Source organism: Aptenodytes patagonicus, chromosome 3 (genome assembly GCF_965638725.1).
Source record: "Aptenodytes patagonicus chromosome 3, bAptPat1.pri.cur, whole genome shotgun sequence".
NCBI classification, from domain to species: Eukaryota; Metazoa; Chordata; class Aves; order Sphenisciformes; family Spheniscidae; genus Aptenodytes; species Aptenodytes patagonicus.
In genome coordinates this window covers 27,930,549-27,958,545 of record NC_134951.1, presented here as the reverse complement: position 1 = coordinate 27,958,545, position 27,997 = coordinate 27,930,549, and the positions used below count along the sequence as shown (strand labels likewise).

Here is a 27,997-nt window from a genome sequence, read left to right as displayed (position 1 = left end):
CCGCTGAGGGGAGGAGCGGCCGCCTCTCGGCGGGCCGGGGGGCGGGCCGGGTGGTGAGGGCAGTCCGCGCGGAGCTGGCTGGGCGACGGCATCTGTCGGACGTGCGGCCCGTGCGGACGGTACTGGCGGCGGCGGCGGGCTGGGGAGCCGTTGCGGGAGTCGGCGGCCCCGCGGGGGTGCGGGGTGGGGGCGGCCGGTCCCGGCCCGGCGGAGGGTGTGAATTTTGCTGCGAAGCACGGCGTGTGGCGGCGGGGTGCGAGGGCTGGCAGCTGCTCCCCGGGCAGAACTTCGGCCCGCCGGCCGCGCTTCAGTGTCCTTCAGTGTCCTTCAGTGAGCCTTCAGTGTCCTGCGGCGCTGCTCGAGGGTGTTTGTCCAGCGGTTACTCCCCACTCTTTTTCCTGCAGCTGGGACCCACGCCGGGTGGGGGGTGTGTGTGTAGAGGGGGTTTGTGTCTGGCTCTGGGTAGGATCAGCAGGGAACCTGAAGAGGAATTGCTGTTTGGAGTTAAAGTTTTAAAATTTCTTGGGGTAATTTGCCTTTCATCTCCTTCAAACTCTTCTCCTAGCTCGGGTGGTGGAAGGAACAGTTTTTGAATCCAGACTTGGCCTGAGTCCCAGTAGAAACCACACGCTGGTGAGCAATTACAGTCTTGGGACGGTCTCAAGACCAAACAAGGCTCAATGCAGTACAGGGCTTGTGCTGTAAGGTCATTCTGTGTGAGCTGTGTTCAAGGAACAAAGCATTGCCGAGAACTACTTTGGGGTCCGCTTTCAATTAGGAAGAAAGTTTAAGAACTTGAAGCAGATTATGAGCTTGCTGTTAAATTCACTTACTTGTTTCTCACTGGAAGGCCAGTGCCTGAATTGTTTTGGACAAAATAGTGTGATTTTTTAATACAGCGATCACAGCAGTAGCTGTCACTCTGACAACTGCCTGGGTGAGGTCCAAGGAAGGTCCGATGCACTAGAACATCAGGAAAGTTTGTGATTTCTTTTCAGGTCCATTATTGCTATTCAAGAAAGATAGTGCACCAACTTTGCTACTCTTTCGTGACTCACTGCTTTACAAAGGGGTATTCATTGCAGAGCAGTAACAGAGTCACCAAAGTACTTAGCAACCCTAAGTAAGCGTTCAGCCTAAACCCCAGAGTCAGTCCTTAAGCAGTGCAGTTCCAGGAAAATGTAAGCTTTTTCTTACCTGGACAAAAAGCCTCAACCCTTGGCCAATCCTCACAAGGAACTGTGATGAACAAGTACAGGTTATGTTGATACCTGGACTTCTTTCCACTGACACTTGCTCTGCTCTTCAGCTTTCCCAGTTGTTTGGAGTGGAGCACTGAGCTGACACTGGCAAGCAGGGCTCTGGCTGGGCTGATTTTTATCAACTCTATCTCTGCTTCGGGGAGAGGTCGGGGAAGTTTGCTCTTTCTGCTTACGCTAGCCTGTCCTTGTAGTGTGTTTCCCTGCCTTGATCCCATGTGTTGGAGGTTAGAATGCTTGTCCAGTCTGTGAGGGCCCAAGTGCAGTTCTCCTCTCTGGTGGAGTTGAGATAGTCATCTACTTCCTGAGCACCAGGGAATGAAGTATTTTTGAAGTATGGAAGGTTGAGAGCTCTTTCTCTTGCTATACTGTAACTCATACACTTACGGGAATCCGAAATGGAGCGTAGGTCATGCTCTTCTGTGTGTAGGGCCTGGTTAAGGTAGCTGTGATAAGGCACTTCTCTAAATGCCTTGTTTATGTGTTCAGGTATTAGGAATCTAGCTAGGCATCCAGCAGCTCCAGACTAGATGGCAACTCTAAACCGTCAAGACATAATCAAGTCTTTATTAAAAAGCACATATTTACGTATCAGGAGAACTTTGTTGCAAGAGACTGAGGTGTCTGGGAATATAGGCATTGCCAGGGCTAGATGGAAGCTGAGCAGCAGTTTTGAAGACCTGTATTTTGGACTGGGGCACCATGTTTCTCCTGTGAGTCCAGCCCCTAGTAGAGCAATGGCTGTTTGCTATAGGGCCTATTGAAGATACCACCCAACACAAAGGACTTCAGTGGAGCAGGCCAGGGATGTGGTCTGCCCTCTCGCTGTTGGACTGTTTGTTTGTGCCTCTTCATTGATGCCTTTGGGATTATGGCCAGATTCCACTTTATGGTTCAACTGTGAAGTCTATGCAAGAATAAATAAGCCTGCCTGTAAACAGATAAAACCTTGGCTTAACAATGAAGCACTCTGTTAGTCTGTGACTCTGTCTTCTTATTAAATCTGCTTTGTTCTTCCTGGGACCCATTAGTGATAAGAATACAGTGTTAGCTTTGTTTCCAGCACCAGGCAAGCTCACATTAGCTGCCGAGTTCATACTATGGCATGTGACTGCACTTATTAGGGAAATTTGAAAGGATGAAGTGTTTCATCCCAGTGTCATCATCCAGTGGTCTGACTTCAGCCCCCTGCTGCTGTGGGCATTGACCAGGCCTTATCTGCCCAACAGATGTCACAGTCTTGTTTGTTTGTTTTTGATTTTAAAGTTAAGTTTTCAGGGGAAATAGGATATAAATCCCTGTTACAGTTTAACTGTTGTTTGTAAAATTGGAATGGGTCTTAAATTGGTCCACATTATCTGTAATGGATATATTGTGATTTGGCTAATGGTCAAAACAGAACTAGCTAAATATGGAAGTCAGCAGGCCTGGTGAAATATATGTTGGAATATATGTTGCTGTTAAAAGCTCATATTTGTAAAGGCACAGGAGCACGGGGCTTTGAAATGTAATGAGAGGTGTGAAAATAACGCTGGTGTCTCTGGGTTGGCGTTCTTGTGAAACAATTCATTTGACATAGTACATTTTCAAGTCTCGTATGACGTGGATACTGTCACAGAACACCAACTGAAGAGATTGCATCACTACAAGGTTAAAAATGTATTTATTCAGGAATACCCTACAGTTCTGCTTTGGTTGTAAAATGCTCGTGAGCTTTTAAAGCTATGTTAATATTTTTAAAGATAGGTATATGATTTAGTAGATGCTTATTATATTCTGTCATGATTCTTTTTTGAATTGCTGCATGTTCTGGTAGTGTGTACTTTTTCTTTTTTTCCAACTAATCCACAGGAAACTTGGTTGCATCAAGCCCAAGTATCTAGGCCTTGATTGCCCTTCTACTTTCACATTCATCTAACTGTATTTAGTTGTTTGGAGTGGAACATTTTAAATGCTAATTTAAAAAATGCTTCCTGTAAGATTATCATCTTGAATTTATCAGGAAACAAGAACTCTGAAATCATGGTGGGGAAACCCAAGCTGTACTACACCAGAGGAAGGGGGAGGATGGAGTCAATCCGATGGCTGTTAGCAGCAGCTGGGGTTGAGGTTTGTACCTTTTTTTATAAAGTGGTCAGATTAATCTGTGATTAAAATAGGTGTTCTTTAGAAAGGTTTCCCAATTACATCTGTGCTTAGAGGTAGGCACAACATCACATATTGTGATGCAGAATGCTTGGATTCAGTGATACACTCTCTCATATTGTATTTAATGTATTCCTTGAGCAACAGTTGGCAGTAAAAGGATTTTAACATACAAAGAGAATTGTTAAGTGTCTTTTTTGAAACATACTTTAAGCTGAGATCTTAAATCCTTGCTGCAGACCAAAACTGTGTATCTCTGACTTTCTCTGAATGCTCATTACTTCCCTGTGTCTCATGATTGTTCTCCACTGAAAGACCATGCGTACCACATGAAAATCTTTAGAACATGTCATGGTTTAACAGAACATTATCTCCAAACAAAGTGCTTTTTGTTCTTTGGGTCAGGACCTGAGTAGGATAAATCAGCAGAGTTGCCCTGAAGGCAGTAGGGGAGCTATCCAGATTCACATCAGGTGAAAACCATAATTTCTACATTCAGTTTTTTGTTTGAATACAGTGCTTTGAAACTATTTTCTCAGAAACTATTTATACTCCGTTGGAAATAAAAGGCTTTCTTAATGGTGCTCATTTGTGAATGTTGCTGACAGAGAAGCTGCAGAGCAGGAGCACTGAGGAAACAAAGATCTTGCCCTTATTCAAATGTCCTTCTCATTTAAAAAAAAAAAATGCCAGCAGGCAGAAAGAGGGAGATAAATGCTGCGTAACAGAGGCATAACTTATTAAAAATTTCTCAATATTTCACGTGGCATCAGCTGCTTTTAAGTGAATGATTTGGTGTCTGTTAATTGTTCGTGCAGGCAAGTAGACTGGTCTTTATAATGAGGAAGCTTTTTTTGAAGTGTAAAGCATTGACCATTACTGTGGTGTTGGGGACACTGTAGTCCTGGGTTATTTGCTGGAGCAGAGATGAAGAGTCGGAGTAGGAGGTCAACACAAGCATGAGAAGTATGGGGAATAGTGTGGAGAGGCGGAGTCTAACTTCCAGACTTCTTCCACTTCTCCATTGCCTTTGGAGTGACGGAGTGTTGTTTTCTATCATTGCTTTTCAGTTTGAGGAAGAATTCATAGAAACAAAGGAACACCTAGAAAAATTACGCAATGGTGAGTCTGTAAACTGTACCCTAAACATAAATTCACACCAATATAGCAAAAGGACAACAGGTGATATTTTTATAAGACCTCCAATATGATGTGACCTGTAAAGAGAAGATTTGAGAGACCTGCTTGCCTGTGGATGCTTTCATCCCTCAGAATTGAAAATGCCTTGGTGTATTACCAGGTCTCTTCCTCTGATTCAGTGTAGTACTGAGCAGTCTGAGTAGTTTGCTGCTTTTTCTTCCCCAGATGGATCCCTGCTATTTCAGCAATTGCCCATGGTGGAGATGGATGGGATGAAGATGGTGCAGTCTAGAGCCATCCTCAGCTACATAGCAGCAAAGTACAACCTCTACGGGAAGGACCTGAAGGAGAGAGCCCTGTACTGTAACAGTGCATACTATCCTTACTAATACTTTTCTATGATTTTTAATATTTATGAGAAGAATATTGCTGTGAAATATCTGCATGTAAAGGTGCATATACATCTGCCAGTGCATTGTCTCCTCAGATCCAGGGATTGGGTGAATGGACTTTGTGATTGATAAATGATTGTTAATTGTCAACATAGTGAGAATGTTATGGCCACCTTCAGGCTCATTTGATTTCACAGAGACCAGAAGTGCATTAAGTTCCTGGGCAATTGCAGGACCTTAATACAATAATAAAGGCTAAGTATGCCTTTTTTTTTCTCTTTAAACAGGAAAACAGTAGGAAAAACTACAGCTGCCTGCAAAAGTGAAATGTCTTTAAGTATTCTAATTTCCTTTTTTTCAAAATGTAAAGAATCTTTCACAGCTGATTTAAAAAAAGACATGCTCAGTGGCTTAACGCTACTGAAAATTAAACAATATTTTCCTAATATTACTTTATGTAAGCTGTGGATACTTTCCATTGTCATAACTAAAGGGTTAATGCAAAAGCAAAAATCCTTATTTACTCTTTCTTTAAAAAGAAAAAAAAAGTCACACAAAAGTTCAATTAAGTCCTTAACCTAACTGACTGCCACTTACTGTAAAGGGTTTATTCTGTGATAATGGGGGGGAAGCTCCAGAGATTGTGGGGATTATTATGGACTGGCATGTCTGAACTGGCAACTGGTAGCTGGGATCCTTTCATGATTAGACCTCGAAACTATTTTTTTTCCTCTAGCATGGTTTGCATATGTGGTCTTTTCTCCCACAGCATAGTTGAATAGATTATCAATGGAAAACAGTGTGAACTCCACTTTAAATACATTGGTTGCAGATTCTTACTTATACCTTGCCTGTTGCAGACACTGTGACACTGTGATCTTTAGATCTGTGCTTTGAAAAAAACTGACCAGGAATCCGAGTGGAAGAACAAGAAAACAAACTAATGTCTTAGGTTACATTCGCTAATAAGCATTTTAGTCAGTGATCACTTCAGCATTGTAGTTTAGGAAAATAACCAAAATGGAACGTTCAAATGATAAATGTGAAATAAAAATACTTGTTTCAGGATTGATATGTATGTGGAGGGAACAAGAGACCTGATGGGAATGATCATGTATCTCCCTTTTCACCCAGCTGACACACAAGAAGAGAAATTTGCCTTAATCATTGAACGAGGTACAACCAGGTACTTTCCTGTTTATGAAAAGGTAAGTGATAAATCACCAGTAGTCCACAAAGACAGTAAAGTGGGGTACAGGTTCCCCCCGCCCCACTCCCCTGTCCCCACACACCTACTTTCCAGAAGGCAAGTGACAGTACAACTCTGGAACCGTATGATGGAGCCAGTATTCAGCAATGTGAAAAGAGGGTCACAAAATAATACCGGGCTGGTTTCAGTACTGAGTATCTTTGCTGTCTTCTTGATGACTCCTCATAGAGCAGATCCTACTTTTTAAACCTAGCTAGGTGGCTGATAGCTCCTAGCTTTTTGCATAAATGCACCGTTTAAATACTTGTGCCAGCCTTCAGAACTTAGTGCCTGAAAGCGTAATATACTCTTGCTGTTCAAAGTTAAATATAATTGTGCTTTATAATTAAGGACCTAATTCTGTGATCTTTCTCAAACCCATTGCTTAAATATGTTATACTTACAGACTATTACTGTCTTTTTCTGAATCGCTATTTGCATATCCTTAGGTGTGCACAGAGGCTCTGCAAACAGGATGTATCTGGCTTAAAAGCATAAAGCAATTATTTACTGGCTAGCATGCAATAAAGAGTTAGCCTCTAATGAGCTACGAGGTAAGGCATTGGTATGCTTGCCACCCCCATAGAGCACATGAAGAGTGTTTCTTGGCTAGGCAAGAGTTGGTTAGTGGGGGACGGGTTGTTCTTTGCTTCTCCCTGGAACATAGCCTGGATGTAACTGAGTTGCCATTTTCTACCAACTTGTTGTTTGTTCTGTTTTGTTTTTCCCTTTAGGATATTTTTTTTTTTTTGGTGTTAACATTTTCGTGTTTGAATTGAGCCAGCTGTGATCCTCATCTTAACTAGCCCACTTCTGTTTTTAACTTTACTTTTGTACCTTGTGTGGTTTTACTATACAGACTTTCTCACAGTGCTTTTTCAGAGCGAGACAGTCTCCTCGGACGTCTGTGCCAAGGGTACAAAGCTGTGTTGTTTCAGAGCTGAGCCAGGTTTCTAGCTTGAATCCTTGGTTCACAGGCAGCTGAAGTCCATTCAAAAAATACAGGACTTGATGCAATTTCACGTACCTCTTTATCAGAGCCTGAAATGGCACAAGCGAAACCCACAGAGGCTGCCCTGTGAAAAAAAATTATTGCACACATTAATCTTTCAAAGATTTGAAGTCTGATGACATCAGTATTTAAGTTATTAAAAAATAAAGAAGCAAATTAGACACCAGCATCCTCCCAACCTGTGCCTAGGTGGCATAAACTACTGTTATGATATGTTTTAGTATGTACGCTCACTGGAGGAAGGTCTTTAAAATAATCCTTGTTCACTTACGGTAAAGACAGCTAAACTTTTCCATGATTTTTAGCCTAGTTAATTTTGTTAAAATGATTAATAATTTTCCTTCTGTACCAGCTGTTTTAATTTGTCCATTGATTCAGCTTAGCAGGGTTTGCAGTCCATGTGTTATGCAATCCTAATAGAAAATATTCCTAGCTATGAGTGTGCACTTTAAACACTCAACAGCCAGATAGAGCGGCAAAAGGTAATTTAAAGCACTGCAGGCAATCTGTTTCTGATGCTCTGTTTGGGAGTTTCCACATGGCTTTCGTAGATAAGCTGTGGCGGACCTTGTTAGAGCAGTATAGGAAATAACTACATGAAGGTATCAGCCTTGCCTCTGTCAGAGGTTACTGCCTCTTTTATAGTGAAGTTGGCAGATGGGACTGGAGAAGGAATTGGCTTCCAAAGTCACAGACTGATGTCCTAGTTTTGGTGCACATTTGTTAGTTGTTTAAGTAAGTGTAGCATTAGAATATATTAGGCACAGACATGTTTCCTTCTGCTTCTGCTACAAGGGTGATAATCTTCAGGAAAAAGGTAAGCTGGAGAGCTGGTTACTGCTCTGAAGCTGTGCTGCAACATTGATCACAACTTGTCTATTACAGCTATTAGTAGCGTTGGTGGGCTGCGATTCTTGCATCAGCAGTTTGCCATGAAAGAATCCTTCCATACAGGATGAAGGGTGGAAAGGCTGTGTTCCTTCATTCCTGACCTATTTCAGACTATCATCAGCAATCTCAAATTTTGCTGAAACATCTAGGAATTCACTTGACTTAAGCTACAGGTGAACTGTCTTGACTACCTCTTACAGTTACTGTGGTCCTGTTTCTTTTCTATGTCTTTCTTATGGGACTGGACTTGCTACAGCTACCTGGCAGTAGGTTAGAGTGAGTGATAGGTCCGCTCACACTGAAACATGAGTTCTGATTTAATTTTTTGTTGTGAGAATACCTATCACTTTCTAACTTTACAGATTCTTGCATGGATTTGCTCTGCTGTGTATTTTTGTAGAAATCTGTCTGTAATGAAATACCTAGATAAAATTGTTACATCCTATAGGACTTTTTTTTGTTCGTATTTTGTAGGCCTTAAAAGACCATGGGCATGATTATCTTGTTGGCAACAAATTAAGCTGGGCAGACATCCATCTGCTGGAAGCCATTTTAATGGCAGAAGAATGTAAGCCTGATATACTGTCTGCATTCCCTCTGCTACAGGTTAGTAATCATCTGATCTCAATATGGAATGCAACATAATAAATAATAAACACTGCCCAGTTTTAAAAGCTAATTGATGTTTAAATCTTTTGAACCATTGTACTATGTTACTGACAGTTCTCTGGTCTACTTCTGTTGACTACAACAACCTGAACACACGTGCACTGCCTTGCCCCCGGAGCTGCTGGGGGCTCGCCTTTCTCCAGCTCTACTTTTCCCAGCTGTTCTCAGCCGGCAGGAATTCGCTACTAACGGTACCAGTTTGGTCCTGTCGATGTCTACTTCCATGTCTTCAAATACAGCAAGGAGCATCAGGAGGGGAAGTCTGTGGCCTGTTGTGTCTGCAGTTCCTGTCCTTTTCCTTTTGCTAGCAAAATTATATTTTGAAGAAATCATATACAAGAGCTGTTAAGTTTCTTACATCTTGTCTTCCATGGTGCTTTGCACTGAGGTATTTGTGTCCTTGCCTCTTTTTTTGCCCAAATATATCTGCAGGATTTGGATTCAGGCTGTGGTTTTTACTTTTTCTTTTTTCTTTCTTTTTTCTTCCACCTTTACCAGATGACTCTTAACTCTTTAATAGTAATTTCTCCCATCCCCATCTGGGAAACTAAGGTAAACTTTATAGCACCAGCATTGCGGATCAGAATATTCACACCTGGATTTTCTTTTGACTAATATGTTGTAGGTGTGGTTTTGCCTTTTTTTTTTAATGGAAAATGCTGAGGGCTGAGCTGACTATAAGGAGCTGCCTTTCTCGGTTTAATAAGTATGTCTGAGAAGTAAAAATCCAAGTCACCTGATTTCTAAGCTATAAAGGATGGAATTATAATTTCCTGACTCTCATTGGCTTTACTGCTGCTTTTTACAGGCTTTTAAAGGAAGAACAAGCAACATTCCAACAATCAAAAAATTCTTGCAGCCTGGCAGCCAGAGGAAGCCACCAGCAGATGAGAAGTTTATTGCCGTTGTGAAGGAACTATTCAATATCTAATCATGTGGCTACTGAAGATAACACAACTATAGTATATTATCAGAGCTGTGCCTTGTAAGGGTAAACTGCATAGATGTATTCTGTAGCTTGCATCATACAGCCAGTCACATGTAATCATTGAAACAGAATACACTTTTAAATTAGAGTAAAAGGCTAATTTGGACCTGTTGAGTCCAGAAAGTTGTATTTCATGGAGCAATTATATGAAATCTATATAACGCTGATACTTTGTGGTTTTTTTACTTACAGTACATGCCTGGTAGGGTAAAAGGTTTCAGCTGTAGCTTCCAGAGTACTGTAGAAAGCAAGCCCTTTTCCCCTTCCCCTCCCCATTTTAATAAATTGCAGGAGGAAAAGCCACTCCATAAAAATGGGTCAGTCATTTAAATTCAGGCCTAGAATCTTTTGTTTGTGCTCTCTAGGTGGTCTCCTAGATCAAAGTTCACTATCCCCCTGCTGTATTTCACTGCTGTAATACGTTTATGGGCAAAAGTAAGAAACTTGATTAATCCCCACATGAATCTCACAGAAGAGATTTTATTCACGGAAAGATCAAAGTACGTGTTTAATTAGCTTGATGTGGTTTTCATCCACTGAAACCACCTATTCCCTTGCTCTTCTTTTTGCTACTTGGCTAGATGGTCACAGTGAGGAAAATGCCGCTTGACTGTTTTTTTGTACGGTTTTACCTTCTTCAGTCACTTCCCAAGTAGTTGTAAAGAGAACTGCACTGGCTGCTTACCTTTTCAGTAAAAGACTGGGCACCAGTGACACAGCCAGGAGCAGTCTGAGGACTATCAAGAAGGACTACAGAGCCCTGGGAGGGGTGGGAAGGGACTCAGGAGCACAGGTAGTTTTTTCATCAGTCCTGCTGGTCAAAGGGAAGGGGTTTGAAATGGCCAGTCGAATCTGGCGAGTCAACAAATGGTTACGGGACTGGCGCCACAGCCAGGGGTTCGGCTACTTAGACCACGGGACTCACTTTGAGAAACCTGGTCTACTGGGGGCTGATGGGGTCCATCTGTCAGAGAAGGGGAACAGCATCTTCAGTCATAGGCTTGCCAAGCTGGTGAAGAGGCCTTTAAACTAGAGATGCCGGGGGATGGGAACCTCAATCCATCCCACCCCTACCAGTTTGATGCCAGGGCCAGCAATAGATGCCCAGAGCCTGGAGAAGGATCACAGGTCAGCAGGAGAGCGCCTGAAGAGCAGCACAAAGGAACTCCAGCCAGTAAGACAGCTTCATCGAGGGCCCAACTTAAATGCCTCTATGCAAATGCACGTAGCCTGGGGAATTAACAAGAGGAGTTAGAGATGTGCGCACGCCTGCAGGGCTACGACCTTGTTGGCATCACAGAGACGTGGTGGGATGGCTCCTATGATTGGAGTGTTGGGATGGAGGGATACAGGCTCTTTAGGAAGGACAGGCAGGGGAGACGAGGAGGGGGTGTCACCCTCTATGTCAATGACCACCTGGAGCGCATGGAGCTCTGCCTGGGGGTGGATGAGAGGCCAACCGAGAGCTTATGGGTCAGAACTAAAGGGAAGGCAGGGACAGGTGACATTATAGTGGGGGTCTGCTACAGGCCACCTGACCAGGAAGACCGAGTGGATGAGGCCCTCTACAGACAGGAGCAGCCTCACACTCACAAGCCCTGGTCCTCATGGGGGACTTCAACCACCCCGACATCTGTTGGAGGGACAACACAGCAGGGCATAAGCAGTCTGGGAGGTTCCTGGAATGCGTCAATGATAACTTCCTTCTCCAAGTGGTAGAGGAGCCAACGAGGAGAGGTGCTACGCTGGACCTTGTTCTCACCAACAAGGAGGGGCTGGTGGGGAATGTGAAGCTCAAGGGCAGCCTGGGCTGCAGTGACCATGAAACGGTGGAGTTCAAGATCCTTAGGGCACCGAGGAGGGTGCACAGCAAGCTCACTACCCTGGCCTTCAGGAGAGCAGGCTTTGGCCTCTTCAGGGATCTGCTTGGCAGAGTACCATGGGACAAAGCCCTGGAGGGAAGAGGGGCCCAAGAAAGCTGGGTAATATTCAAGGATCACCTCCTTCAAGCTCAGGAGCGATGCATCCCAACAAAGAGGAAGTCAGGCAAAAACGCCAGGAGGCCTGCAGGGATGAACAAGGAGCTCCTGGACAAACTCAAACACAAAAAGGAAGCCTACAGAGGGTGGAAGCAAGGACAGGTAGCCTGGGAGGAATACAGGGAAATTATCCGAGCAGCCAGGGATCAGGTTAGGAAAGCTAAAGCCCTGATAGAATTAAATCTGGCCAGGGACATCAAGGGCAACAAGAAAAGCTTCTGTAGGTATGCTGGGGATAAAAGGAAGTTGAGGAAAAATGTGGGCCCTCTCCAGAAGAAGATGGGAGACCTGGTTACCCGGGACATGGAGAAGGTGGAGGTACTCAATGACTTTTTGCCTTGGTCTTCACTGGCAAGTGCTCGAGCCTCACCACCCAAGCTGCAGAAGGCAAAGGCAGGGACTGGGAGAATGAAGAGCCGCCCACTGTGGGAGAAGATCAGGTTCGAGACCATCTAAAGCACCTGAAGGTGCACAAGTCCATGGGACCCAATGAGATCCATCTGCGAGTCCTGAGGGAGCTGGCGGATGAAAGTTGCTAAGCCACTATCCATCGTATTTGAGAAGTCGTGGCAGTCCGGTGAAGTTCCCACTGACTGGAAAAGGGGAAACATAACCCCCATTTTTAAAAAGGGAAAAAGGAAGACCCGGGGACCTCCAGGCCAGTCAGTCTCACCTCTGTGCCTGGGAAGATCATGGAACAGTTCCTCCTGGAAGCTCTGCTAAGGCACATGGAGGACAGGGAGGTGATTTGAGACAGCCAGCATGGCTTCACCAAGGGGAAGTCCTGCCTGACTAACCTAGTGGCCTTCTATGATGGAGTGACTACATCAGTGGACACAGGAAGGGCTACAGATGTCGTCTATCTGGACCTCTGTAAGGCCTTTGACACGGTCCCCCACAACATCCTTCTCTCTAAACTGGAGAGGTATGGATTTGATGGGTGGACTGTCTGGTGGGTGAGAAATTGGTTAGATGGTCACATCCAGAGGGTAGTGGTCAACGGCTCAATGTCCAGATGGAGATTGGTGACGAGTGGCGTCCCGCAGGGGTCCTTATTGGGACCGGTACTGTTCAATATCTTCATCAATGACATAGACAGTGGGATCGAGTGCACCCTCAGCAAGTTTGCAGATGACACCAAGCTGAGTGGTGTGGTTGACATGTCAGAGGGATGGGATGCCATCCAGAGAGACCTGGACAAGCTCGAGAAGTGGGCCTGTGTGAACCTCCTGAGGTTTAACAAGGCCAAATGCAAGGTCCTGCACCTGGGTCGGGGCAACCCCTGGTATCAATCCAGGCTGGGGGATGAAGGGATTGAGAGCAGCCCTGCCGAGAAGGACTTGTGGGTCCTGGTGGATGAAAAGCTGGACATGAGCCAGCAATGTACGCTCACAGCCCAGAAGGCCAACTGTATCCTGGGCTGCATCCAAAGAAGCGTGGCCAGCAGGTCAAGGGAGGAGATTCTGCCCCTCTACTCCTCTCTGGTGAGACCCCACCTGGAGTACTGCGTCCAGCTCTCGAGCCCTCAGCACAGGAAAGACATGGACCTGTTGGAGCGGGTCCAGAAGAGGGTCACAAAAATGATCAGGGGGATGGAGCACCTCTCCTCTGAAGAAAGGCTGAGAGAGTTGGGGCTGTTCAGCCTAGAGAAGAGAAGGCTTTGGGGAGACCTTCTTGCAGCCTATCAGTACTTCAAGGGGGCTTATAAAAAAGATGGTGGCAAGCTTTTTAGCAGGGCCTGTTGTGACAAGAAAAGGGGGAATGGTTTTAAACTAAACGGGGGTAGATTTAGACTAGATATAAGGAAGAAATTTTTTACGCTGAGGGTGGTGAAGCACTGGAACAGGTTGCCCAGAGAGGTGGTGGATGCCCCATCCCTGGAATCATTCAAGGTCAGGTTGGAGGGGGCTCTGAGCAACCTGATGTAGTTGAAGATGTTCCTGCTCATTGCAGGGGGATTAGACTAGATGACCTTTAAAGGTCCCTTCCAACCCAAACTATTCCATGATTCTATGAGTTAGTTTTATCTCAACAGTGCTTAAAGCATTCACTACTATTTCAGATTCTTCACCCTAATTTCATGGGAATCGTCACTGTTCCCTTTAAGAACAGTGCCATAAACTATTCTTCCTTGCAGTTAGTTTTCTCAGTAGGACTTGAACTGATTAGGCAGAGAAAACAGTCAACCAGTGTATATACAGAATTGCTGCCCAGCAAAGTTAACCCCTTTTCCAACTTGTACATAAGAGCCACGTAATGTATCTCAGAATACAAGCCGGAAATGTCCCAGTCACCTAAGCACTGCCCAGATGAGCTTGTAAGAGTTTTACATTAAAATTACCTAGGTAGCTGGAAGCAGTAATTTGCAATGCCCACCGTAGCACTCAAGTTTCATTGAGCTACACCTCTGTCCCAAACAAGTGCTATGATCACTGAATCGTCACAGAGACTGGCACAGGACATCACCTCTACATTTTGTGAGTCCTCAATCCCACAGGGATATGTTGGACTTGCTGAGAACGCTACTTGTTTGGGCTGCTCAGGAATTTAAGCAAAAGCTTCTGCATCACAGTTGGGCTTGGAAGCTAGCCCCAGCCCCCTGCCCCCATGGGCTAATTCAGCAAATACACAGAAGGCTCAACTCTGGACGTGCTCAAAAACACAAAAGCTAACTGCATTTAGGCTCTGGGCTAGCAGCAACTGCAGGACGGCTTCTGCATTTCAGCACAAGGTTGCCTAAACTTTTCATCGGAGCTTAATCTAAGACAGGATTCACCTTGTCTACAGTACAAATATCCAAATCGGCATTGGCCACCCAAGCCTATTATGGTACACGGCAGTTCAATTCCTCTAACCTGTCTTGAAGTTCTACTTCAGGATAAAATGAACCACATCTTATGAGTCCAGCTGTCATTTTAGGTACCAAGATCCCAATCTGAAATCCTAACATATCAGCTCAATCACCTGTAAGCCTGATGACACCTGGAAATGACTGATACCAACGTTTGCTAGCAAAAGATTCCAGAGCTAGGGGCTGTGGTTTGGGGGAATTGCCTTTTTTTTTTTTTGTCAGTTGTGCTTTAGACATCTGAGTTGCTCACACCACCTTGTCACCACCTAAGCCCCTGCCAAGAATACCAAGCATGGTATTCTGCTGATGGATTTGCGGAGCAAATCGCCTTTATAAGCAAGCTCTGTATGAAAAAAATGAGAAGAAGCAAAAGTTCTCATTGTCTTCAATAGTGCACTTGCCCATATTCAGTTTCCTAATGATTTGGCTGCGCATTCCTGCACACCAGAAGATAGTCTTGGCCAACCTTTCAGACCCAGGGAATATGTAATTATTTTCTATGCAAACCAAAGCAACTTCAATCCCTGAATAGTTTATGTCTGAATAGTCTCCTTTGCTTACGGGGAAGGACTTCAGCAAGATAATCTGTGTAAGACCAGAATGACAAACCTGTTAAAGAGTATTGAGACTGAGAGTTTAGAACCTATTTGTGCAAGATGGTGAACCTTCCTCAGCTGTGGTTCATGTCAGTGGGAATTTACAGCATGGTACATGTTTTAAACCGGTACCGAGTACAAAGCAGATCACCAGACTCTTCCATTGACAAAATGGCTCACTAGTCTGCATGAAAAACTGAGAAGCTTCGAACACTTTACATTTTATTTGAACACTGATAATAGTTTTTACATTTAGAACCAGTGGAACAAGAACATGTGTTTGAAAGGAAGGTGGGTTTTCTAGTGCATCACATACAGGCCCCAGCCTTTATTGATTAGTAATTGACAATACGATTAGAATTGATTACTTGATCTCAGAAGCTACAAAATTATGGTTCAATACAATATACCTTTTTAGCATAAACAGGTATTTATATATATTCTTCTCTCAGAGATATAGTGCAAGACTAACTCGATTGCTTGGGGCGCTCAGCACCCCTGAAAGAGATCAAACTTAGAGAGAAAGATCCCTTAACAGACTGCTTAAATGGAAGTAGACCAAAATATATCATCAACAAAACATTTGTTTTAATTTAAAAAAAAAAAAAGCTTGCAAAATATCAGCAAATGTCAATAATCAAATAACAGGTACAGATCTTTTACAGAAAAGATAAATGCAATGTAAGACTTGTGTTCAAACTTGTCTTTCAAGTACGGAGAGCTTGCCTGTTTGTTCGGTGGGCGTGGCACTCATACTTCGGTTCTTAAGTTGCTAAATTCTCCTACAGCAGCATAAAAACAAGCCTCAAAATCATCAAAAGGCTGCAAAAAAACCCCAGAACAAAAAACATAAATATGGTTGTGCATGAACAAAAACAGTGAAAGTCATCATTAGATAACAGTGCATTCATAAATACCTGACACAGGAGCCTCCAGTAAGCAATCTTTTAAAATGTCTAAATCTACAGCCTCAGTGTCTGTTGAAACACACAGTCCACCTAGGCTTGAAAAGCGATCCACAATGGAAAATCATATTTTCCAGTTTAAGTCCTGATTCTTAAATTTTGCATCTTGACAATTTGCATCTGATTTTTTCCTCCCTGTATGTAACTGGAGTAAACCAGTTAATGGTGTCATATTAAATCTGGTAGCAACAAAGCAACAGAAGATGGAGATTCTGACTTACAGTTGAAAAATGTTTTGAGTTACAGACTCACTGGGAAAAAAAAGTTTCGACTTGCTCTATAATTTAGTTCTGAAATAACAGGTACAGAAAATTATGTTTTCCAGAAGGCCAAAATAAACAGCCGCAATAAAGCAGTCAGAATGGTTAGAAACATCATAATTTGCAGTAATACTAACCAAAGTTCTAAGGTCAAAAATGTCCTAGTTTTCAAAGGTGCTGCGCCTCCAGTAGTTTTGAATGCAGCACTTCTAAACCGAAGTGTTGGTCCTTTTTAAGATGACCCTGTTGTATGAAATTAGATGACTAATTTTATGCATATGTGTTTGAAAACACTGAGGCTTACCTCAGGTTCTTCCAAGAGCCTTATCAATATGCATTAATATTTAATTGCAGATCTCTCCTTTCTGTGCTGAGAAAGTCAGTCCATATCAGATGTATCCGCCTAGTGAGATGAAAAAGCTGTTCACTGGAAACAGGACTATGACCTCCAAACTAATTTCACTTAAACCATACAGTTGCTGGATGATAGTACCTTCCACTGATACTGGCTTGAATCAGATGTCAAATGGCAACTATTTGAAAATCAGCGAAATCTTTAAGATCCTCAATATGTTTACCTCAGGCACGCTACTAGTCCGGCTGGCATTAATTTCTTGGACCTCTTGAACCTCATTCCCATTATAATGGTCAAAAGAAAAGCTGAAACTGTAAGAGACAATTCAATATATTTATGTTCTCACTTCTCCCAGTGGACCATTCAGGAACATAAGAGAGTTATCAAAGGTCATTGCTATGTTTTGCTATGAACTGTAATTTAATAAAACATTAGATCAGAGATAGGGTCTATAAAAACATTCTTGCTTTTCCAAAATACACTGCTATGATTTCTTTCAGCTACAAATAAGGTTTCCACGTGCAGCAGAATGCTAAATCCAATTCCACAGATACTAAGTAAGTTTGTCAGACAGTGAATTCTACTCCCTCTTATCTACCTTCACGGGGATACAAATAAAGTAGGAAGACTCTTCATCGTAACAGTAACATGTATGCTGAATTACAGGAATAGTGTCTCATAAATCCCACCACCCTAGACCAGTGCAGCTGTTGTCTGACTATTCAAGGAGCTAGAGCATCCAGCTTTATCTGTTTTCTTTTTAGAATGCTAGCTCTTTATTTGCTGAGCCTTAAAAACTAGATTTTCGCTACAGAATATGGCTATCAACATCTCCTTCATCATGACCACAAGTTCCCTTGTTTCCTTTTGCTACGAGGGAACCACCCTTGTCTGTGACAAGAGTGGGCAGCCCAAGACGGCAACAAATGCAGCACAAACAGCAGAGAATAAACATCATGAAAGGAACTGCATCTTCTTCCTGGAGTAGTCTTACCTAAAAATGGAGGTAGCAATGAACTGATCAGGCATGTGGATTTCATATCGAACTATGGCTGCAGAGCACTACATAAATGAGAAGGTTGATAAGAACACGTAAAACTCTGCAAAGATAGCTAGCTTCGTTAAAGAACTGTCACCTGAAATACTTCCTAGAAGTGGGCAGAGAGGCAGGACTTCTCATGGGCAGCTGGGCTTTTATCATTCTTGCAGCTGAAGTAATGGCAGTTACACAAATCTCTTCCCTTTTTTTATGGAGCAGTTAAACCATCTGGCTAATTTCTTCAAACTCCACTGCCTATTCCTGTGGACAGTCCTGTGCTCACAGGTGTCAAGAATTTTAAACTCACTCCAGGATTATAAAACAAGCTCTGACAGTTACAAGCATCTTACAAAACTCCACCAGCTATACATGTGCACTCATTAAAGATACCCTGCAAAAAAACTATTATGCTCCATTATCCATTGCTCTTATTTTCTGGTCCCATAGCCTTGATCCTCTCAGGAATGTCTGAAGAGTGGACTATTCCACAGTATGCGTCTTGCCAGAGCCCTGAATATATTTACAATTAATTACAAGCTACAAAGCATGTTCACTCTGTAATGTTCTTTTTTCCAGTTACTAGTATCTGGCTTTTCACATGTGCCAGTGAATTTTTAAGACGTTCAACTTTTAGACCTGATTTTCAAAAGTGCTAGATATTCACTGTTTCACCTTAAATCAAAGAAATTCAATAAATCAAGCCAAATTCAATTCAGTAAATCAGATTCAGATCAGAAATTCAATAAATCAGGTGCACCAGCTTGCACTCTGAATAGCAGTAACTGTTGCATACTGAAGTCTGAATTTCTACACCTATTCCAAACACATAAAATTGCATTAAAGTATTCAAGAAAGCGCAGAGTTAATTTCAGGGGGAGTAGGAAAATGCCTGAAAGAATAATTTATAAAACAACTAAGAAAATTTGCCTGGGGTATCTGTATGCTACATACTCTTTGTACGTAGGACAAGTTACAAGAACCCTACTATCAAGGTCTTGTACTAAAACATTACCTACATTATTGTAGGAGACTCTTGCGTAGGTGATAAATACTATAGATAATTATGGGTTTGGAGGGGGATTTTTTTTTTTTTTTAATTTCCTAACCTTTTAAAGGTTTGGGTACTTGCTTCATTTTACATTGCAATTTACTCCACTGGTTTCTAAGTTCAGAGTGGTCACTTTCTTCCATACACTTAATTTCCTTCTTTCATTTGTTCTCTAGTTGCTTTTGGCACTTTGGGAGGTTAGGCACAAGTGAAAACATTCTGATTTTATACAAAAGCAATACACACGTATTACAGAAAACCCTTATTATTCTGAAAGTAGCAAATACAGCAGCCACCAAAGTTTTTTAAGGTGTGGACCTGTAGATGTTTCCAAGTGTGTCTAATTCTCCCTTCTCTGAAGTCTTCCTACTGAGTTCTTTATTCATTTGAGGTATCTAGGTCTATAGAAGCCAGAAAACACCCTCTTCCAGACTGACATACATGAGCCTGAAAGAGATTAAAACCAGCCTGAATGGTTGGCCCTGGCAGAGTACTTTGTATGAATACTTCCTAACTCAGTTCAGGCAAAAATCACCACAGTTAGTTCAGACCACCTTCTTTGTTTCATTCAGCATAGGCGGATCTTGAAGAGGCCACCCATTCATAGCCGAGGTTAAAGATATATTTAGGTTTTAAGCAATTAGAACATTACTTTGTAAACATTCTAAACTAGGACTGCTTTAAAAAGTGTTTGTTCCTTTTACTCTACATAATAAGAACTTTCTAAGGCAGGTGTAGTAAATGCTATGTCATCTGTATTGCTGTAATTTCCATTAAACTAGTAATATGTATTTATCCAGCTGAGAGAAAGTCCTCGTATACCTACAGCTACATGAAATGCACAACACTGACAGTATTTTAGTATATCTGACGTTCACAAGCAGATTAGTGGAAGTTTTGTATTAGTCCTTTCAAAACCAAGGAATTGGGAAGCAGGGAACATTTACTAAGTTTGAATTGGTCTTCCACAAATTCTGTATCCAAATTAGTGATTTAATTGACCCATAAAAGTACAATACTGTATGCTGCTTAAAAGCATCTCACACTGAATGATTACAAATTTACATATACTTAAGGCTGTATCTTCATTCCAAAAAAGTTGTGGTTTTTTTTTTTTTTTTTTTTTAACAGTGGGATAACTTAATCTGAGCAAGGTCACGGTGGCAAAACTGGAATACCCAATTTAGGCCATCTAGGAGCAGATCAGGTATGCCATTACCACCTTTACTAAAGAACTCAGTTGGTGGGAACATACTTTGCTGACAATGCTATTCAACATTTTTTTGAAATGAAAATTTTTACAACTGGTGTAAAGCACAAAGCCAGCATGAACAGTATACCATAAATTCTAACTAAGTTCAGAAAAAGCGACTGTGTACTCACACAATTTGGATTAAATGTATTTTAAATGCATTTCTGCATGTGAAACCACAGCCTAAGCCACCTTTGCTAAAACCATGAGTGAGACAAGCTCCCAATAGCTCTTACTGCAAATCAGTTGTGTGAGGTTAACATCCCCCTTAGAGACTGTAGTTCCTTGCCTCCATGAGGGTTTCATGGCAAACTAGCTAACGTGACAATTATTGCATAGTTTGTATCCCGTCTTTCTTAGCAGCAAAGTCTGCTCAGCAGGCACCGAGTCAAACTATTTGTTTCATTGGGAGCTGAGGATATGTTATGTTATGCAAGACTGGATCCCACACCTACTTTACTTCTCAAATTACATTCTAATCTGTAGCGCTAATCATTTTATTCCAGTACTCTCCCACATCTCTCAGTTGGATTTCACAATATTTGCAATGTTAGGTAACCATCTAATAAAAGGAGGCGCTGCCAGGTGGTAACACACACCTGCTGACTTTGTGTGAATGATCTGCCTTACCTTGCAAATGGTGCCACAGTTAAGCTCTTGACTTTTGCAAGCTAAGTTAAAGTGTCGAACTCTATTTAAAAACTAACATTTAAACCAAAGCAATACTCAAAATTTAATAAAAGAGAGAATTTTACATGCAGTTCAGGAAACTGCTTTTTTTGGGTTTTTTGTTTGTTTGTTTACTGTAGTAAAACACTCACACAATGATATCTTCACATTTCTTGGATCACGTGTTACGCAGTAAGCTCCATAACCAGCCACAGAACCAAGGGCGAGACCAGCAGCTAAAGAGATTTTACTACCTGCAAGAAACCATTCAAGTGTTATTTCTCAATACAATGTCTTTAAGCTCAATTTTTACACAGTAGTTGTCTCCCTACACAGTATTATCCTTATATTTTAAAAATAGAACCAATTTTGCCACAGCGCAGCTAGCTCACCTAGTGTGAATAGAGAGGTAATACTTCTGTAACTGGGTCATTCTCTTGCATGGCATTAGGGGCAAAGTTGACTAAATTAGAGGGAGATGATCAAGGTCTAGTAATACTTGCAATTTGGGAAAAATAATCTTTGAAGAATTTGGCTATTTTCTCTACCATAAATACCTTTAGAAACATTTTTGTAATTTCTCTGGACTGTCTGTTGATTTTAACTATAACTTACAGCACTTGGAAGTCTCCAAAAACGGTAGAAATGTGTCAAGATATATAAAGGATAAATTGGACAACACATGTAGTCATAAGCCTTTCAGTCTGACATCAGTCCTGGACAAAGAAATGGTATCACCAACATCACATTTAATTAATAAAGAATTAAAAAACAATTAGATGGCAATGAGGATGAAAACATGGCTTTTAAAAGTAACTCGACATCTTCTTTCAGTGCTATTACAAAACTGGTTCATAAAGCCCAGAGTTTCAGTAATATACTTAGCTTTCTGAATAGGCATTTGACTCGGTACCATAGGATAAAAGCGTAGAAACAGCACAGCAGGTATTATCTGGATTAAGCTGATCCCAAAACATTTATAAATAAAGAATCCAGACCCCCAGATGCCATTTAGCTCCCAGTCCTGTTATACCGAATATTTTTAATCAAGAATTTGCAAGAAAACAGAAATCATTACCAATTAAAAAAATAATCTAGATTTGCCACAAGGACCGACCAACTATTAAAGAGTGAGGAGAACAAGTGAATGGGAAGTCAGTGAGTGCAGCTGGGTGCAAACAAAAAATACACCAGGTGTTTTCAGAAAGTCAGATATAAAGCCATGTCTCTAAGAGCAAAGCACGTGCACGCTACGCAGGGAAACAGTGACCCTAAATCACAAGAATCGGGATGGATAATGGCCATGGCGAAGAAGACTGATGCGCTGCTGGGACGTGCACTTTTGTGGGAGAGCTAACCGGGACCAGCCTGGAGATCCTGCCTGCCGGTCCTTGGTACCACTGCGACCTCTGCCGGGATGCTGTGCTCGGCTCAGGCAGGGCGCTGCTAGCTGGAAAGGACTGCAAAAATGACTGAAATATGGAAAAATGCGCTTTGTAGTACAGGATAACCTAAAACCTGATTATCTTAAGAGTTAATACCTAAGAGAGAATTAACCACCAGATCGGAATATGCAAGTAAAGGGTTTTCTTTCCAGTGTGCATCTGGAAATCTATGCGTCCGCAGAAAATAAACTTTAATCAAAGATCATCTACTGCGCTCAACGCAGGAATGATTAAAGGAAATGAGAAGGCCCAAAATACACTGAAGGTCAAAAATAACACGACAGCCCCTTTTTACCCTGAAAACAAACTCATCAGTTAGATTAACAGAAAAAAGTGACCACTTAAATGCTTAAGTTGACCCAAGTAAATCTCATGAGACTCAGCTCATTTATAGCAGCGCAGGATGGATTTAAGATGCAGTTGTGTTCATTATAGCAAAGTTTTCATGTCTCGCATCAAATTTTTTTTTTTTTTTTTTTTTTACAATGCGTAGCAGAGAGGAAACTCAACTGCTTCATTTCCAAATCCTGCTGTCCCGGTATTTACCTTTACGAGTGTATCCTACAACACCTCCAACAGCCAACAATGCAGCATATGCAAAACCAATCCAGTCAATAGCCATGGTCCCAACTCTGGAGAAGAAAACACATTGCAACTGAAGACAAACAAGTTCCTTCCTCCTGGTTAAAAAAAAAAGTCATTACTTAGTGTTCTAAATAACACTACGCTCTCCTAAGCCATGTTTGACTACTGTGTCAAAACATTCAAAAGGTGAAGGTGCGTCTATTGGCTATTGTATCATCCTTTCACTAACTGCTGCCCTTCCTTACACCTCAGTATCTTGGTATACTGTATTTCCATTAGGGGAAACTGGTATTTTTGGGATGCGTGTGGCATGCATGTTTCCCAGTCAAAAATACACATATGCAAGGAAAAAGCTTGACACCAGCCAAAGCATCAGTTTTATTGCACTTGTGCCATATGGCTGATCTGGGCATATGCTATAGATACATACGTGTCTTCTGATCGCACAGCTAAGTGCCCTTTCAACCAAGCTGTACTTGGTGTACTTCAGGCAGAATGTCACAGGCCCTGCAACACCAGGCAAAAATAGGAGTTTTCAGAGTCTACCCAAACTTTCCAGACAGAAACCTAGGCTGTCTTCAGGAAGCTATATATACAGAATCTTTATCCTATCTGTCTATGACCCTTTTATTTCACCTTTAGATTTTGATGCATTGCCCGAAGTTAGGCTTCTGTCCTCCAAAAAGCATTTAAGTTACTGTTATAATACTGATCCCCACTTCCCCAGCTGTGCTCTGTAAAGGCATGAGTGGCAGCGGTTTGCAGCCCGACAGCCCCAGCAGCACTACAGCCTCTCTCCCACCAGCCGGTGAGATACACCTTTCCTCTGCTTCTCCCAAATTAAGTGTATGCTTAATTAAGTGTATCCTTTTTTTACCTGAGCAGGTGTCCTTGATCACAACGTTAAAGAGGTGGCAGGAAAGAGTACAGACTCACCATTTCATGTCAAGCCTTTAATATTAAAGTGAGCAACTTACAGCGAGGGCCCCCCCCCCCCCCAAGCTCTAACCCCCCTCAAGAAGACAGGTGGTTTTAGGGGGCCATGGCACCCCCGAAAACGAGGTCGGCAGAGGTAGGGGCCAGGCTCAAAGCCCAACCTTTGACCCACCCGGCCTTCACGGCCTAGGCAGGCGGGCCGAGGCCGAGCGCGGCCGGCCGGCTCTCCCTTGGGTGGGGACTTCCACCTCCTGCCCCGGGCCCGCCGGGCCCGCGCCCCCCGCAGCCCGCCTCTCGCCACGCTTCCCCCGCCTCCGCTCCGCGCAGCCCCGCGCTCGCTTCCCCCGCCCTCCGCGGCGGAGCCCCCACCAGAAGGCAGGTAGCTGCGGAGAGGAGCCCGACCACCATCCCCGCGGCCCGCTCGCCCTCAGCCGCGGCTCAGCCCCGCTCGACATGGCGCCCCTCCACCGCCCCGCCGTACCTCGTCCCGCCGCGCCGCGCCCGCCTCGCCGCCCTTCGACCTCTCCCGGCCCCGCCTCCGGCGCCCGGCGGGCACCGTGGGGCGTCGCGGGGCCGGCGCCTCGCTCACGCCGAGCCGCGGGCGGCCGCCTCACCGCCCCCTCGCCGGCTTCTGCCCCTCGGCGGGCTTGTGCCCGGGCGAGGGGGAAGGAGGGTGCCTGCTGCCATCATGGTGGCGCCGCGCCGGGGCCCAGCCGCACTGCCGCTTGCGGAGCTTCTTGCGTGGGGGGAGCGGCGTTTTGTGGCACTTGGCTGAGAGGGGAGGCGGGGAGACGTGCCCCTGCTGGCGCAGGGCAGCGGCACTTTGCACGGTGTTTGTCGGGGCCCCTCAGCGGCAGGGCCCAGCTCCGGGGTTGGCGTCTCCCGCCTCTTGAGACTCCTCGTCCTGCCCTCAGGCGGCTCGTCTGCCTGGGCTCCACGGGCAGCGGAAAGATCCGTGGCTTATTTTAGCCTTTTAAGCCTAAAAAAACCGTGCCCTGCCATGTTGGGGATGGAAGAACTCATGAACGAGAAAGAGTCATGTCTGCAGAGGCGCTTGTCCCCAAAGGGTGCGCATCCCATGGAGACCTGGGCAGGGGCTGGGGTGAGAGTCTTCTGCCTGCACCACCCCAGGGCACCCTGCAACCCAGGGACAGGCGCTCATTGCTGTGCGACACACCCCTCTGCCCACTGCCCCTCACACGGGGCGGTTCCTCTCTCCTACTTCTCGCCTGCCTCTTTGAAACTTTTGATGGTTGCCTGCATGAAGTCAGGTGAACGGACACATAGACTGAACGCTGATGTTATCTATTTGTCGGGGGAAACCAACAGGCGCAAACCCTAAGACTTGGATACTACACCCGTAGCTAATTTATGAAACTACTTGATGTGGTTATTTTAACACCTTGATGTCTTGTCTGCTAGCCCTGTTCGCTGGAGCTATTCCACTACAAGCTATTTTTGTCCATGTTTTGTCACCCTCCACAGTATTTCTTTAGCTTTCTCTCAAGTGAGCCATTCTTGACCAACGCAGGACGTGTCCTTCAGCGGTAATTCAGGGGTGCCTGCCTGTGACATTCCCCACGCTTCCCTTGTTCCCATGAATAGGCTGAGCATAAACATGGCCACAATAGGGAGAGACTTAAAATGCCGTGTGATGGGACTTGGATACCTGCCTTCTTCAGGGGTCATTTGAAAATCCCTGCCAAAATCTTGTGTTTCCTTTAGATTTCTTTGCTTAAAGGTGTGGGAGTTTTCCGCTCCAAAGAGCTTGCTGGAAAGCAAATCGGTATTCTCATTAGGGTTAACATATTTTATTTCCACTCCTAACGTTCCATTTGTTTTTTCTGTTAGCGTTTAACTGCTGTGACACAAACCCACTCCATGTGAGCTGTCCAAGTCTGTCTGCTCAGTGGAAAACAGAACTGCTCTCCTTATCTCACCAGTGTCTGTGGGAAGGAAGACTGAAGGTACAGCAACTTTGGAAAACAAACATAGGACACTTGAGGGCAGGACGGCTCCAAAATGCAAACCAAAAGCAGATTCATAAGCTGAAATCCAGAAATCTTGGATTTCTTTATGAAGTATTCTGAGAATTGCGGCTCTTGAAAAGCACAGTAAAATAAACAGTGGATTAAACGGAGCAAAACCATTCAATTCTATTTGAGGGGGCTCCAAAGTGGAACAAATACAGTGTCCTTTGGCACCTCTAGGATAATGACCAGTTGTGGTTACTGATTCAATGATACTCCTCACTAAAGTAGACTTGGATAACCCTGAAGTCTGGGCTAAATTGGAATTCATGTAATTATATGCAGCTTGTTATGTTCCTTTCCATTTTCAATTACGAAAAGTTTTTGGTATTGTTTTCCCTAAGCTGTTACTTAAACTATTGTCTGATGTAAAATGGTTGCTGTATTTTACAGCACAGGTAGTCTCCCGTGGGAGGTTTTTAATGGGAGGAGAATTCATTAAATTAGTTTGTTGGTAGCATGATAAATCAAACCCCTCGGTCCTAACAGTGAAGTATAACTTAACTATGAGATTCAACAAGGCCAAGTGCCGGGTCCTGCACTTTGGCCACAACAACCCCATGCAGCGCTACAGGCTTGGGGAAGAGTGGCTGGAAAACTGCCTGGTGGAAAAGGACCTGGGATTTTGGTCAACAGCCGGCTGAACATGAGCCGGCAGTGTGCCCAGGCGGCCAAGAAGGCCAATGGCATCCTGGCCTGTATCAGAAAGAGTGTGGCCAGCAGGAGTAGGGAAGTGATTGTGCCCCTGTACTCGGCCCTGGTGAGGCCGCACCTCGAATACTGTGTTCAGTTTTGGGCCCCTCACTACAAGAAGGACGTCGAGGTGCTGGAGCGTGTCCAGAGAAGGGCAACAAAGCTGGTGAGGGGTCTGGAGAACAAGTCTTATGAGGAGTGGCTGAGGGAACTGGGGTTGTTCAGCCTGGAGAAAAGGAGGCTGAGGGGAGACCTCATCGCTCTCTACAACTACCTGCAAGGAGGCTGTAGCGAGGTGGGTGTCGGTCCCTTCTCCCAAGTAACTAGCGATAGGACGAGAGGAAATGGCCTCAAGTTGCGCCAGGGGAGGTTTAGATTGGATGTAAGGAAAAATTTCTTTACTGAAAGAGTAAAATTTCAAAAAATTTGAAAAATTTCTTTACTGAAACATTGGAACAGGCTGCCCAGGGAAGTGGTTGTGTCACCATCCCTGGAAATATTTAAAAGACCTGTAGATGAGGCGCTTAGGGACATGGTTTAGTGGGCATGGTGGTGTTGGGTTGACGGTTGGACTTCATGATCTTAGAGGTCTTTTCCAACCTTAATGATTCTATGATTCTATGATAACAGAGCTAGCAGCAAAGCTAGTGTTAATGTTGCTAAGCGCTTTCTATTCTAGTTTTCAGTTGTTCGTAACTGCCAGTCTGAGCTGAAATTTCCCCTGTTTGGTGTCTGCTTCCAGCTGTTTTATTTTAGCTTGTTTTAGCTTTGTTTTTGGAAAGTTCCATTTATAACAACTGAGCCAACTACAAGGCTGAATTTAGGGGAGAATACACAGTTTTGTCCATTATAAACATAACCATTTCACTGAACAGCCTCTAGCATCTCTCTGGTTTGGAAAAACAGCTTTCAGATTTGGCAAGTAAATTGCTTTAGTTTCAGGGATATATTTTTCCATCTTCATGAAAATGTGTCCCAAAGAGAAAAAGGGTTAAAAATGTTGAGTGGAGGCTTCTTAAAATTGTACCTCCCAGTCCCCAGAAAGTTCCACCTATGTTGATCATGTGTGACCTTTTATTAGGCCCACCTACATTCCCATCTGAATGTATGCACTCTCTCCAGAGAAAGGCTGAGCTTGTGCCTTGCTTTGCTAGTATGTGTATAAAGCAAAAAGCCTCTAAGGGGCTTGTAATGCAGCCCATCTCCCTCCCCTTGAATGTTTTTGCTCATGCTACCTGTTGTTAGAGAGGGTGTTGGCAGGATGAATCACATAAAAGACCCGTCTCCTGCTGTAAGCTGTTTGTGGTTTTTGTTGGTCTTCCTGTATTAACACTAAAGGCTACTCATAGTTGAAAGCTCCAAGTAAGATTTAATACTAACTGCTATCCCAGAACATAATGTGATACCAGAAGGGATCTGTAGAATGGAAGAGTGCTTCTGAAATACCAGAGACAGAAGAAAAGGTCCTGAGTGGGGGAAGAAGGAGCAG

At 43.7% G+C, this 27,997-nt stretch overlaps 2 protein-coding genes across 7 annotated transcripts; one reads left to right on the top strand and one right to left on the bottom strand.

Moving 5' to 3' along the window:
* The first annotated feature begins 31 nt into the window (after window positions 1-31).
* On the top strand, window positions 32-9,912 carry LOC143157836 (glutathione S-transferase-like). Of its 2 annotated transcripts, XM_076332914.1 has the most exons (8): window positions 42-119; window positions 566-633; window positions 3,262-3,368; window positions 4,475-4,526; window positions 4,770-4,902; window positions 6,003-6,144; window positions 8,563-8,694; window positions 9,566-9,912. In XM_076332914.1, the coding sequence occupies exons 3-8, from the start codon at window positions 3,282-3,284 to the stop codon at window positions 9,686-9,688; spliced, it is 669 nt and encodes a 222-aa protein (XP_076189029.1). In that variant the 5' UTR covers window positions 42-119; window positions 566-633; window positions 3,262-3,281; the 3' UTR covers window positions 9,689-9,912. The 2 variants fall into 2 exon arrangements, with proteins under 2 accessions (XP_076189028.1, XP_076189029.1); XM_076332913.1 differs by lacking the exon at window positions 566-633 and having other exon boundaries at window positions 32-119.
* TMEM14A (transmembrane protein 14A) lies at window positions 6,839-24,334 on the bottom strand. 5 transcript variants are annotated; one of them, XM_076332916.1, is made up of 7 exons: window positions 24,267-24,332; window positions 23,280-23,356; window positions 22,811-22,896; window positions 20,972-21,073; window positions 17,035-17,122; window positions 16,761-16,859; window positions 15,441-16,053 (listed from the first exon to the last, which is right to left on the bottom strand). In XM_076332916.1, exons 3-6 carry the CDS (start codon window positions 22,884-22,886, stop codon window positions 16,784-16,786), a joined length of 342 nt encoding a protein of 113 aa, XP_076189031.1. In that variant the 5' UTR covers window positions 22,887-22,896; window positions 23,280-23,356; window positions 24,267-24,332; the 3' UTR covers window positions 15,441-16,053; window positions 16,761-16,783. The 5 variants fall into 5 exon arrangements, with proteins under 5 accessions (XP_076189030.1, XP_076189033.1, XP_076189031.1 ...); XM_076332917.1 differs by lacking the exon at window positions 16,761-16,859; XM_076332915.1 differs by lacking the exons at window positions 15,441-16,053; window positions 16,761-16,859; window positions 17,035-17,122 and adding an exon at window positions 6,839-7,261.
* Window positions 24,335-27,997: the final 3,663 nt, after the last annotated feature.